This window comes from Magnolia sinica, chromosome 2 (assembly GCF_029962835.1).
Source record: "Magnolia sinica isolate HGM2019 chromosome 2, MsV1, whole genome shotgun sequence".
Classification (NCBI taxonomy): Eukaryota; Viridiplantae; Streptophyta; class Magnoliopsida; order Magnoliales; family Magnoliaceae; genus Magnolia; species Magnolia sinica.
This window is the reverse complement of record NC_080574.1, coordinates 44,344,860-44,359,783: the sequence shown is the minus strand read 5'-3', so window position 1 is coordinate 44,359,783 and position 14,924 is coordinate 44,344,860. Positions and strand designations below refer to the sequence as shown.

General features: G+C 42.6%; 1 protein-coding gene across 1 annotated transcript; it reads right to left on the bottom strand.

The window, feature by feature from the left end:
* Nucleotides 1-2,898: 2,898 nt before the first annotated feature.
* Nucleotides 2,899-3,752, bottom strand: LOC131225143 (uncharacterized). The gene is made up of 2 exons (XM_058220601.1): nucleotides 3,528-3,752; nucleotides 2,899-3,363 (listed from the first exon to the last, which is right to left on the bottom strand). Exons 1-2 carry the CDS (start codon nucleotides 3,750-3,752, stop codon nucleotides 2,899-2,901), a joined length of 690 nt encoding a protein of 229 aa, XP_058076584.1.
* Nucleotides 3,753-14,924: the final 11,172 nt, after the last annotated feature.

The following is a 14,924-nucleotide window of genomic DNA, read 5'->3' as shown; positions in this document are numbered from 1 at the left end:
GGCCTGTTTTAGTGGCCATTCCGGTTTCAAATCAATTCAATTAATGATGATTTCTAGGGTAATAAGAAAATAGTGGTATTCAGAAATTGACTTTGGTTTAATTGGTATGAAAAATCTCATATTTACTGGATAACCAAAATCTCGTATTTACGTTAGAGTAGTGGATAGAGTAATGATTGCTTTATAGAATTGATAGTTTTCTTTAGAAATCTAACAGGATAAAATGTCTAATTAAGGAAAGGTGTTTTCTTTTTCCACATGTACACTAAAGGGAGGAGCCTGTAGAGTTGTGCTAGGATTATTACAAATTTCTTGTAAATGTAAATATCGATTGAATGAGCAAATGTGGAGCTAGCAAACATAAAGAATCCATATGCAAGGGACCCTTGTTTCTCAATCCAAACCATTAATCTAAGGGGGCTGGCTATGGATGGAGAATAGCTCTAGAATAAGAGAGGACGTCAGAACCCATGTCATTCTCTCCTTTACTCTCTCTCTCTCTCTCTCTCTCTCTCTCTCTCTCTCTCTCGTCTTCTTCTTCTTTTTATTTCTCTTATCAACATGAGATCTCATTCAGGCCTTACCTCTTTATTGTTAGTTTTGCACATGATCTTAGAGTGTTGATCCGAATCAGAGCTCTGGCATTTCTTGAAGACGTCGATCCTTGCTATATTGAAGTGAAATCGAAAATTGGTAGTGTTGATTAGGTAAACTCGCTTCCTTCCTTCTTTAATACTTGGAAAACCAGTTGGGTTCCTACGGATCAGCTGCATGAGATTGTCAAGGCCAAATCTTAGTGACGAGTTGTTTGTCGACTAGTTGGGTAACAATCTGGTAGTGAAAAGCCAGATCATATTTGTGTAACGTCAGTTGGATCTTGCAATGTGCTGAAAATCTAGCCGTTACATAAAATTTAGGTGTGAAAACGATCTAAGTATTGGAGACCAGTTGAGCCTGTGTAGAGACTAATTGTTACCGCTTTTCTTTCATTTGCAACAAGACTATTTCGTTAAAACTTGAATTTTCTACTCCTACATTGTGTCGGTGGTTAAATTGAAAGAATTTTTGTCAAAAGTGGCGTAGTTGGTGTAACGACCCATATTTACGATCCTAAATTCCAGCTTACAAATAAGATCAACAACTCTTTTCCTACCATCATAAACAAACATAAACCCATTAGCAAGACTCCAACAGTAAAGAAAGTCCCATCACACGTTGACACACCTCATAACTGTCAATAAACACATTGGAACAAAAACCACAGTCAGATCAACGATAATCAACAATTAGCAGTGATAAATCCCCTAGTGTGACCCACCTAACCTTTAGGACCTACTGACCTTTAGTCAAGGGCGCTTAGTGGGCCTTCCAAGATAAATGGATGGCGTGGATTGCACTTATCATCACCTGGACCCCACTTTCGAACCCGTGCTTGTGCACGGATTGTGTACACCCACGATGCATGGGACCGTGTACTCTTTTTTTTTTTTCAAAAAATTCTTGATTCATATAAAACTTCTAAATAGAAACTTACAAAACCGGGCCCTCCCAGAAGAAAAAGGACTTGGCGAGGACCAAACGAAACAACAAAACCGGGCCACACTAATCCCACTATTCACAAAACCCGGAACAAACCAAAACCAAAAAAAGAAGGAAAAACCTCCCTCCAACAGAAAAGAAGGCTGGAAAGTTACTTCCTCTCCCTGATAGAACCAAGCCCTACGCTGTCTAAGACAAGAAGCCCATGCACCTGTTGAGGAAGCTCAGCCCAAGAAGTACTACAAATCCGAGATTGAGAGGAGCTCCCCTCGCGGGCAAGTGCATCAACCGGAGCGTTCCCTTCCCTGAAAATGTGCTCAAAAACTATCTGCCCTTTTTGACGAAGGTGGTTTGTTCTAGCCATCCAGCCTCTCCATTTCCAACCCAGCTTAAGTTCTCGTTAAACACCTTGACCACCAACTCTGAATCCGATTCTACCACCACTTTACAAAAACCTTTTTCTATACACATAGCTACCCTGTCGTGGGCTGCTCTGATTTCAGCCCTAATGTTAGACATCACCCCATATCCTATCGAGAAAGCAAAAATGAGATCACCTTTGTCATTCCTACAAACTCCGCCACCTCCAGCTAGACCCGGGTTCCCTCTGGATGATCCATCAACATTAACTTTAACCCAGCCTACAGGGGGTCTATGCCATTTAACTATATTCTGGGTTCCATTCTTGACACCGCTTGTACCTACAGGGGGCTGATAGGAAACATTAGAAACCGTACTTGTCCTTCTCCCTTCCACTTTGTGTTCCTATCAGGATAACCACCTAGCAACGCGAGCGATCATTAATCCTGCCACTGGAGCTATACTTTTGAACACCGCCTTGTTTCTTGCTTTCCACAGTTCCCACCAGATGAAAGCTGGCGCTAGCATTTTGTTGATATGGTGAGAGTTGCTGACCGAGTATGCCATTCTCCATTGCGAAAATCTGGCTTCCGCTGTGGGAGCTTGCATAATTCTGATGCTGAACGCCCTCCCAAAAAAATTCCACACTGCTGCTGCTACCTCGCCATCCAGAAAAAGGTGGGCCAAGGATTCTGTAGCTGGCTCCTAATCTGACTCTTCTTTGCAGCACACACACTTTGACACTAAATGAATGCCCCTTGATTGAATTGCATTCTCTACCGGGAGAGAGTTGTTAAAGAGTTTCCAAACAAACAACGAAATTTTTGGAGGTAAGTGGTCGTGCCAGATCCACCTCGCCCATTCTTTCGTAGAAGAAATCGGCCTGCTCACTTCCCATGCCGATTTTGCTATGAACTTTCCTGATGTAGTGAATGGCCACAGAGGGGAATCCGGGCCTTCTGATAGACAGAAACCCCCTTGAAAGATTACATTTACAACTTATTGAGGAAGCATCGAGAGTACCACTGTTGGAGGGAGAGGTCCTGCTGGACCTAAAATTTGCTTCACCTTTAAATCTTTGATCTCTTCTAGAATGTCCCCCGACACATAATTTTGCAGAGGACCAAGACTGGTCCAATTTTCTTGCCAACATCTACATTCCCCCTCTCCAATGCTCCATTGGACCTTTTCATTTAGAAAAGGCATCAAGTTCCTCATTTTCTTCCAGGTTGGAGAGCCGACTCTATCGTTGATTGTTGAGGTCGAGTCCTGCATCGTACCATACTTAGCCGCCATGAACACTGCCCAAAAACTGGAGTCCTTTTGAAATTTCAAAGTCCAAGCCATCTTTATCTGAAATGCATGCATTACTTCTGATAGTTTCCGGATTCCTAGTCCCCCTTCCGTCTTCGGTCTGGTAATTGCTTCCCAGCTTCTCCAATGGAGTTTCCTTTTCCCATCAGCCTACCCCCAAAAAAAGCTAGAGAACCTGCTCTCTAACTCCTTAAGCACGCTCCTGTGAATAGTAGTAGCTGCCATGGAATGAATGGGGATGCTTCCCAGCACATGCTTGATTAGGATCGCTCTTCTGGCTTGAGATAGAAATATGTTTTTCCACCCCCTAATACCCCCTCAACCTTGTCTATGACGGGCTGAAAATCTCTTACTTTCAGCCTTCCCACTGCCAGCGGCACCCCCAAATAGCAGAAAAATCCCCCGGCCCTGTTTATGCCTAGCAAGTTAGAGATGGACCTGATCCTGGACGACATTATCTTATTTGAGCATAAGAAAGAGCTCTTCCGACGGTTTATCCTCTGACCAGAAGCCTTCTGGTAATCTTCCAGAACCGCCATGGTTTTGTGGAGTGATGTGATACTCCCATTAAGAAAAAGCAAAGTATCGTCCGTATATAGGAGGTGAGTAACTCTTGGACAGCTTCTCCTGAGTTTGTATGGTAAACAGTGGCCTTGATCAACAAGCCGATTGAGGTTTCTACTAAGCACGTCTGCACAAATTATAAGGAGGCTTGGAGAGAGAGGGTCTCCTTGCCTCAATCCTGTAGAAGGCTTCAAGAAACCTACAACTTCCCCGTTAACCAACACAGAAATCCAGATATTAGCCCAACAATTTTCAGTAATTCCTATCCACTTAGAGGAGAAACCGAACCAAATTAAGACATGTTTGAGGAACGTCCATTCCACTCTATCGTACGCTTTCTCCATATCCAACTTCAGAACCACATTACATCCTCTAGTCTGCTTATTGATATCTCTGAACAATTCCTGCGATAGAGCAATATTTTCTGATATCGGTCGGCCTTTTATAAAGGCTCCTTGCTCTGTGGATATCAAATGAGGGAGAACCTGACTGAGTCTATTGGCAATGATCTTTGAGAAGACTTTATATATACAGTTGCAGAGGCTAATGGGACGATAATCTGACCATCTCTTAGAAGCAACCCCCTTGGGGATCATACAAATCAGCGTGGAGGACATTGCTCTTGGAATCTTGCCCCCTTGGAAAAAAAGTGATTACCTTGTGCACATCTTGCCCGATTATATCCCAACATGTGGAATAAAAAATCCCTGAAAATCCATCTGGACTAGGCACACTATCAGCCGGGATGGAGTGGACAGCCTCTTGAACTTCACGTAAGGATGGGGGAGCCAAAAGTATGTCATTCATCTCCTGCGACACTAAAGAGAGAACAGAATTCAACAGATCAGTTCTTGTTTCTCCTGGGCTACTTGTAAACAAATTCTCGAAATGGCGCATCGAATCTTGCTTTATATCCTCCATCTTTGTTACCACCTGACCTGAGTCTTGCTCTATCCCACTTATCGTCGCTCTTCTTTGTCTTTCCGTAGCACTTACATGGAAGAATTTTGTATTTTTATCTCCCTCTTCTAGCCAGTTTATCCTGGACTTTTGTTTCCAGAATATCTCTTGCTTGATTTCTAATTGATAAAGACGGTCGAAAGCTTCTTGAAATCTGATCTGATTGTTATCCTGATTTTGACCCTGCAAATCTTGCTGCATTTTTAACTTAAATTTTGCTATCTCAGCTTCTGCTAACTTTATTTGTTCAAATATGTTTCCAAATCTTTCCCTATTCCAAATCTTTAACTCCGTTTTGAGACTTTTCATCTTTGCCAAAAAATTATATACCGGGTGATATGACTCCACTTTGTCCCAAGCTGCCTTAACTACTCGCAGGAAAGAGCCATCCTTCGTCCACATTCTCTGAAACCTGAACGACTTTGGGCTACTAGAGGATTGAGGAGGGAAAGACAAGAGCAGCGGATTGTGGTCAGAACTCATGCGGGGAAGGTGGCCGACTTTAAATTGAGGAAAAGTGGAAGCCCAGGGAGTGTTGATGAGCACTCTATCCAGCCTTGCCCAAGTTCTAGTGGCACCTGATTGATTGTTGCACCATGTGTAATGGGACCCAGAGAAACCTGCGTCTGACAGACCCGCGTTCTCTATCTCATCCGAGAACTCCCTTGCACTCCGAACATCAAAATTCGCTTTGCTCCGTCTCTTTGTAGCTTCTGTGATAGCGTTGAAATCCCCACAAACTCCCCACGGGCTAAGCAGTGAAGTTGAAAGATTAGCTACTTCCTCCCACAGAGATCTTCTGAGCATCCTGGAGCAGCTTGCATATACACTAGTTAAGTGGGCTGACAGCTGAGGATTTTGCACATTGTATACTCAAGTTGTTGAAAATCTGAAGGATTGAGTTTCTATTGTATTTTGTTGTACATATATAAGGACTTTAAATAGACTTTGAATAGAACAGAACTGTAACTGTTATCTTACTTAGTTGCCTATACAAAGTATGCATTCAAAATTGAAAAGTTGTTAGCTATACTCCTAAACAAGTGGAGTTTGTTGAGGTGCTTTGAACTCCTGAAATAGAGGAGTCTTCTGTGGATGAATTGGTCTCATTGACCTATTCTTCTACATGCCCCCTTTGTCAAAAGGGTAAGGAACGAACACTGAGAGTGTCACGCAGAAGAAGAAATCTACTAGAGGGCAGTGGCTTCGTAAGTGCATCTGCATACTGATCCTTGGTAGAAACAAATTGGACATGAAGTTGACCATGAAGAACTTGATCACAAACATAGTGAAAGTCAATTTCAATATGTTTCGTGCGAGCATGAAATAGAGGATTACTTGTCGAATAGGTAGCTCCCATGTTGTCACACCAGAGAATCAGAGAATGGACAATTGGAACACGAAGATCAGTTAGCAAAGACTTTATCCACTGAATTTCTACAGCAGCATTTGTAAGAGCTTTATATTCAGCTTCTGTGCTACTACAAGCAACAATTTGCTGTTGTTTACAGCCCCATGAAATGAGATTGTTGCCCAAATAAACACAATAAGCACCAACTGACCTTTTGTCGTCATGATCGGATGCCCAATCTGCATCACTAAAATTTTAAAGCTTAAGATCAGTAGTGGGTTGGATTAGTAAAGCATGAGAAATGTTGTTCTTCAAATAACACAATATGCGTTTGACGGCTACCTAATAAGGCTCTATAAGATTTTGCATATACTTGTTAACTTTATGGACTACAAAAGCAAGTTCAGGCCGAGTAAAAGAAAGATATTGCAGCCCTCCAACTACACTTCGATACAAATGAGGGTCATGAAAAGGGATGCCATCAGATTTGGTTAAGGGCTGTGAAGTCGACATTGGAGTAACATAAGGCTTTGCTTTGTCCATTTTACTACGTAGAAGGAGATCAAGAATGTAGCGACGCTTAGATAAATACAGATCATGATCACTTCAGATGGCCTCAATGCCCAGAAAGAAACTAAGGTCACCCATGTCTATTACTGCAAATTTGTCCTATAGCAAGCTTATCACTCGGTTAATGGCATGTATATCTGCACTAGTTATAATTTTGTCATCGACATAAATTAAAAAATAAATAAGAGTGGAGCCATGGTGATAAACATAGAGTGAATGATCCGCTTGACTTCCTATAAAACCAGTGGCTTGTAGTTGATCAGTCAAGCGAGAAAACCATGCTCGTGGTGCTTGACAAAGACCGTAGAGTGACTTTTACAGCTTACAAACATGTTGCGAAAATTGAGGATGAATGAACCCTGGAGGCTGAGTCATATAGACATCTTCTTGCAAGAGGCCATGTAAGAAAGCATTTTGGACATCAATTTGTCGAAGATGCTAACCACGAGAGACTGCTAGAGATAGAACCAACCTTACGGTGGTAGGTTTCACCATAAGACTGAATGTCTCGCCAAAATCAACACCCTCCTGTTGATGGAAACCTTTAGCGACTATGCGTACTTTAAATCGTTCAATACCACCATCAGCTCTTCGTTTAACTTTGTACACCCATTTGCATCCAACAAGATTGGCATTAGGAGGTTTAGGAACCAAAGTCCAGGTTCCATTAGCTAATAAGGCATCGAACTCTTTATTCATAACCTCCCGCCAATTGTGATGTTTAACTGCAGTTGAATAGCAGGTTGGTTCTTTTTCTTGGGGTTGGATTGTGGCCATAAGTGCTTTCAGAATGGGATATCAAATATAGGCTTGGGGATGGGTGTGAGGTGATGTGTGCTTCTTGTAATCATGGAGTGTATAATCTGAAGTGGCAGGCGAGGTGGAGAAGGTAAGGGAGGAGGTGCTGGACTGTCTTCATGCTGAGGTAGAGTAGTATCCCTGGCAGGAGAACCCGAAGCAATATGAAGATCAGTTTGAGGACTAGATGTCGAGGCCAAATGCAGAGGGCTTGGTGTAGCAAACTGAACATTTGTATCTACAGAAATAGAGGAGCTAGAGGGTGATAGATTGAGATTTGGTCGGAGGACAGCAAGAGCAGGTTTTGGAGTAGGCTCGATAGACTCAGGGATAGTATATGGATAAAGAGATTCATCCAAGACAACATGACGTGATACGAAGATTTTTCCTGTAGATACATCTAAACACTTGTAACCTCGATGACCAACACTATACCCAGTAAATATGCAGTTTTTGGATCGAAAGTCCATCTTGTGTCGATTATATGGACGTAAATAGGGCCAACAAGCGCAACCAAAGGCACGTAAAAAATTATAATCTGGTTTGTGATGATGGACCATTTCATATGGTGAGCGATGCTGTAAAATTAGAGTTGGCAATCTATTGATAATAAAAACTGCAATTAAGAAGGCATCTTCCCAAAATAATTTTTGGTAAATTAGAGTGAGCAAGTAATGCCAAACCAAGTTCAACAATTTGCCTGTGACGCCTTTCAATGGCACCAGCTTGCTGATGTGTATATGGACAGGTTATTCGATGACTAATTCCCTGATTTTGTAAATGTTTAGTTATGCTGCGATATTCACCACCCCAATCGGATTGGAGAGCCTTAATTTTTGTGTCAAATTGGCATTCTACAGCAGCTTGAAAACATATAAAGGTTTGATATGCATCAGATTTGAGTTTCAAGGGAAAAAGCCATAAGAATTTAGTAGCATCATCCAGAAAACTTATGTGATAACGTGCATTAGAGGTTGATAAAATAGAGCTGGCCCCCAAACATCAGAATATATGAACTCCAATGGTTTAAAAACAAAAACATGCACATTGTGAAAGGGCATAGCATGGCTCTTGGCCAGCTGACATTCATAACAAATAGAAGTATTTTTATTTTGGACAGGTAATAAAATAGCCTTATTGATAACTGGAAGGGAAGCATGACCGAGACGACGATGCCAAATATTCGCAGACACACGAACACTAGATAGAGCTTGTGGCTGAAGACAAGCAAGAGAAGCCGAGAAGTTGTAAAGACCATTACTGAGTGGTCCTCGATGCAGGATGTTCCCCAAGTAATCCTTCACAAGGAAGAAAGAAGCATGAAATTCAAAGAAAACATTATTGTCTAGACAAAAACACTGAACAGAGAGAAGATTTTTCTGAATATCTGGGACAAGCAAAATTTGATTAAGTACAAAAGACTAGGAAGGAGATGAGAGAGTGGAAGTTCCACTTTGGACTATTTTCAGACCTGCACCGTTAGCCACCTAGATATGATCTTGACTGCCATGGTCTTCATTTTGAAGATGAATATTGTTCACATCATTGGTGAGATGATGGGTAGCTCCTGTGTCAGGATGCCACTCATTATTAGTATGTTGATAGTGCGCAGCAACCATGGCTTGTGGCCGATTTTTGGGAGTTTGTTGGTCCTGATAAGAAAGATTAAAACGATGATAGCATTTTCTGGCAGTATGTCCTGGTTTGAAGCATATCTGACTTATAACTAAGTTTGATGGACCCTGATCATGGGAGGTGAAACGACCACCATGTCCTCTGCCACGGTAGCCACCGCGACCACGGTTGGATTGTTGAAAATTTGCAGCCGTGCAAAAAGTGGATTGATTTTACTACTGAGGTTGCTTGGTGGCCATGTTTACTGAAGCAGCAGCTTGAAGGGACTGATTATTATGATTAATTCGTGACTCACAGATTAGAAGGAGTGAGTAAAGTTCCTCTAAAGTGACAGGATCAGATCGAGAAGTAATTGTTGAAGCCAAGGAATCATATTCCTGGCCAAGTCCCGCAAGCACATAGGTGATTATGTCATCAGGTTTTAGTGGTTGTCCAGCTAGAGTAAGTTCATCAGCCATTCGCTTGATGGAGAGAAAATATGCATTAGCGGACAGAGCGCCTTTACGAGCATTTGCCAGCTGAGTGCGAATCTGAATTGCTTTAGCACGGGAAATTGAAGAAAAGGTTCGCTCTAGTGCAAGCTAGACATCCCGAGAGTATGTATAAGACATGACTTGAGTGAGGATATCTTCAGTGAGCGAAGCATTAATGGTGGCGAGGATTAAAGAATCCTGACGAAGCCATTGAATATAGTGAGGATTGGGAATCTTAATAATAACACCTGTGTTGGGATGAGGAGCATCAATTTCTTGAGGTGGGGTTGGGATTGTGCCATCAAGGTAGCCAAAAACAGCTTGACCTCTGAAGTAGGGTAGGGCCTGAGCTTTCCATACAGGATAGTTGGAGGAGTTGAGTTTGACGCTAATAGTAAATGGAAGATTGGAGAGGGATGGGACAGCAGTAGTAGGATCAGTAGAATTATTTGAGGTTTCAGAGGATGAGGAGGCCATTGAGGATTGGAAGGGAGTAGACGTTGGTCTTTTAGAGGAGCACTGATTTCTTATAGAATTATACTCAAGTTGATGAAAATCTGAAGAATTGAATTTCTATTGTATTTTGTTGTACGCATATAAGGATATTAAATAGACTTTAAATAGAACCGAACTGTAATTGTTATCCTACTTAGTTGCCTATACAACGTATGCATTTAAAATTGAAAAGTTGTTAGTTATACTCCTAAACAAGTGGAGTTTGTTAAGGTGCTTTGAACTCCTGAAATAGAGGAGTTTTCTGCGGATGAATTGGTCTCATTGACCTGTTCTTCTACAAGGAAGAACACTCTCCCATTGTGATTCTCAGTCTCACAACACTCTTTTCTTCATTTGGGTGAGTGAAATGAAAGAAGATCGGCACCGTTGATTACCACCCAAATGAATAGTGTTGTGAGGCCCATCTCGCAAGATCTGGACCGTCTGTTAGGTTCAGTAGAGTCCACCAACCATAACCATGGTGGAAGCCACGGACGATAGGCACCCACGTGAGCACGATCAGAGATTGATACGGGGTTGCACAAAAGAACGTTAAACGAAGAGAGGAAATCCACGTCACGATGGTTCGTTGGTAAATCCATTCATTCAAGAATGTTGGACACCTTCCACACATTGCGGTAGAGTCCTCGCCACGCCAGCTGTTTTCAAAAATATCTTCGCCCATAGATGGGAGCGGAAGGAATTATCCCATTTTTGAAAACAATGCATCCTAACTGTGCGTCATTGTTGAGGGTCAAATATTGCATATTATCCTCCAGTTCTATCTTGGTTTTACAAACATAATATGACTCAGTGAGTTATTCTACATGTGTTTGTGTTGCAAGATGAATTTAAGAGCTTGGATTGATTATGACCATTATTCCCTGCTCACTATTGGGAGGGACCCACAAACCTTCTGAATGACATTTGGACCCTCTGAACATCCCAGATCGTTGGATCAACTAACCAACATAAAAAAAACATGGCCGATGGATCATCTTCACCGATCGGACCAAAGGAACCAAATTGCAAAAGATTAACCCTTTCACTCATCCAAGATGTCCATCGTGCGGCCCACCTCACCAGAAATTCATTAGGGATGACCGTATAGACCTATGCAAACAACCAACTAAACAAAAGAACACTATCAATGGGATTCTCGATCCTTGATAGTGTTCTATAAATAGCCGAATTTTTAGGGCGAATTTCAAGGAAGCACAAGAAAGGAAAGAGATAGAGAGAGGGAAAGAGAGAGAGAGAGCCAGCCGCTAGAACGAGTTCTAGCTACTGTTGCGACCTAACTCAGTCCCAACAAGAATTGAGTCAGAATCGGATCCGACTCGTTCCATTCTAGAGAAGAAGAAGGTCTAGAGGAGTAGATGTTGCCGGTGTAACCTAGATCGATCTGAACCAGCTGAGTTGACCCCGCACCAACCCGCTGTCTTAGCCCCATGTCAACTCGCTGATTCCAACTGCATCATGTTCTATGAAGCCAGCCGTCCCAGACTCTCGTCTCATCACTCCGATGGAATCAGGCCTGCTTTGCTCCAAACTCGCTAGAACACGTCCCGATCAACTAGACCGAGTCTGAAAACGAGTTCCTTGACTGGGACAAACTCAGATCAAGATATAACTTATCTTAACTCCTTCAACAGCTGAGAACAACCCTATCTAAGCGAGTTCCCCGACCAGGACGAACTTGGATCTGGCAATCCCCACTCATCCTCCTTCATTAATATAAAAACGGCCCCCTACTCAGGTATGAAACCAAAGCCCCTACTACCTTTTGTAACATTACTCTCAACCCAAAGGTGAGTTGACTCGTTCGGTCATTCAACTGAGTCAAAACTAACCTATCTATAAACCAATACCAGGGATAATCTAAGGAGAACTTGGGAGGCCTCATTAGAACCAGGAAACCAGAGATTTTTGTGCTACAATAAGAAATTTCCTAAACTCTAACTCATTCAGCTTATTGTTTGGAAATCCGATCTGAGTCGACTTAGTAATGACTCACTGAGGCTTGTGACAAGTCAATCAGGTACTACCTATAATTGTTTACCTTAAGGAATACTCTCCCTTCAACCAAATCCAAAACAAGTAAGAAATTGATAAGGTTCATGTACTTAATGGCTCATATCTGAGTAGTAACTAGAAATCTAACTTACACTTACTTGGATTTTTAGGACACGCCCCAAATTCGGAGATCGGACTCACAGAATCCCGATCGCCGAATTCGATGCCGATAACTTCCGTAGTACCCCATTCTCGGTTCCTAGTACCCATACCAGATTCAGATCATGGGATCCTACAAGGAGGATTTTTCAACATAAATTTATCTCGTAAGAAACTTAACCACAAGTTTACCCAAATCACAAAGGCAACATCATCATAACATAACCACTAATATAAACATTTGAATACAATGCGAAAGGGAAATACATATGTCAAAATTAAAGCACCAGTGAAGACCGCCGCACGCTCCATGCTCAATGCTACTACAACCTAACGCCACCGCACGCATCTATCGTGCATAGCTTATATAAAGCTTAGTGGGTGATGAAAGTGTGTGTACAAGGTAAGTGCTAAGTAAGCAATATCAAAGAAATCGAGTAAGTGAAAATACTAACAAGCTCATAAATCATATAATATCGAAATACTGCAAGTTCATAAATCATATGATATTAGAGTAATGCGAAAACATACCGATAGGCCCATAAATACCATCACCCTTATTCAGGCTATGTGATGTAGAAATATAATAAAAAATATCATATACTGATGAAGCAATGTAGATCACTATGCAATGCGGACATAGAAAGCCAAATATCATATGCCGATGATACAATGCAAAATGCAAATCTGATGAGTCCACGAATACCATCATCGTATCTAGGCCGTATAAATGTAGAAACATAGTAAACCAAAATGTTAAGTACCACGGATGCAATACAATATGCGGTGTGAATGAAATGACTAAGCCGGAGTGAAGTCGGGATGATAATACGTAGTATCGCAGCTATAGGGTCCACAAGGGACTTCTATCCAAACTAGTTCCATAGCCGGACTCAATGTAGTAGATTCCCGATCTTAGGTTAGTCACGCGCCCAACCAAAATCCTTTCCATGCGAAGGTACATAATAATTAGTTGTACACCACTAGCCCAAATGGATAGTGAATGAATGAATGGATGAGTATGTAACTCCTACTCAATAAGTCCACATATTAGTACGGTTCCTTTCTGGAGAAATCACCGAGGTCTATTACACTTCAAACCATTGCCGCCACATCGCGCGTAATAAGGTGAGCGGAAGAGACCTCACTATTCGCCCGCCAATATCGGGCCCGGCTCGTCGATAGCGGACCTATTCCTCGAGCCGGTCAAACTCAGCCTACTTCGCCTCCTCTCGTGCAAGTAAGGTCGTACCCCATTCCAACCGACCACGACACGATGAGACGCGGCCTAACGATATACGGCCCTCATGCGCTCATGCATCCACTTGGTCTATACGTTGAAGCAACCTCGTAACCAAGAGAGTTTAGGGACTTTCACCCAGGGATATCTATAGCAACCCATGTAGAAACATTTCGGTGTCCCATCCGGCCATCCACGATATGCCGTGGAGGCTACGACCTTGATGTCTTTAGGGCGTACAATAATCATAACACACAATGTAAGATGTATGAGTCACACACCCAATCATGCATCAATCCTTCACATACCGTGTGCTCATGTGGGGCAACTCGCCTATCAGGGAGTCCCATGAACAACCTGCCATATGCAATAGCTAACCATATCTCATAATCAAATATGCAGATGATGCGTATGGGCATGTATCATGATGTTATGATGTCACATACTCGAATCGGCCTCGAGAATCGAAATCGGCCTATAACAATCGAATCGGCCTCAACAATCTAATCGATTTCAATAATCGAATCAACCTCGATACTCTAATCGGCCTCGATAATCGAATCAGCCTCAACTGGAATCGGCCTCGACAATTAGAATCGGTCTCAATACTGAATCGACCTCGACATATGGAATCGGCCTCGTTGATCGGACACGGCCTTGACAATTGGAATCGGCCTCGATTATCGAAGCCTCTTCAATCGAAATCGGCCTCGACTAAATGCACTGGCCTCATCAATCGGCTCGACCTCGACAATCGCCTCGACCAATGAATCGGCCATGTCAATTAGCCTCGACTAACGGAATTGGCCTCGTCAATCAGACTCGACTCGACAATCGGAATCGACCTCGACAATCGGCTCGATAATCAGAATCTCGACAATCAGACTAGGCCTCGACAATCGGAATTGATAATCTAATCGACCTCGACAATCGGCCTCGACATACGGAATCGGACTCGTCAATCAGACTCATCGACAATCGAATCGACCTCGATAATCACCCTCGACACAACCTCGTCAATCGGACTTAGCCTTGACAATCGTAATCGATAATCGGCCACGACAAACAATCGACCTTGACAATCGACCTCGACTAACGGAATCAGCTTGGCCTCGATACTCGCCTCGACAATCGGAATCGACCTTGATAATCGGCCTCGATCGACGAAATTGGCCTCGACAATCACCTCGACATACCTAATTGGTCTCGCCAATCGGACTCGCCAATCGGCCTGGTCAATCGAACTCGACAATCGGCCTCGACTAATGGAATCAGCCTCATCAATAACTGGTACCGACAATCGACAATCGGCCTCGACATACAATCGACCTCGTTAATCGAACTCCTCGACAATCAATAATCAGAATCGATGATCGAAGTCGACAATCGAAATCAGCCTCGACAATCAGCCTCGATACTTAGAATCGATAATTGGTGAGAATGGGCCTAA

Excerpts from the sequence above, each read along its gene's own strand:
- LOC131225143 (XM_058220601.1), bottom strand. The coding sequence starts at position 3,752 with ATGGCGGTTCTGGAAGATTACCAGAAGGCTTCTGGTCAGAGGATAAAC. Across the intron at positions 3,364-3,527 it reads TCATAGACAAGGTTGAGGGG|GCTGATGGGAAAAGGAAACT; the intron begins GTATTAGGGGGT and ends TTTTGGGGGTAG.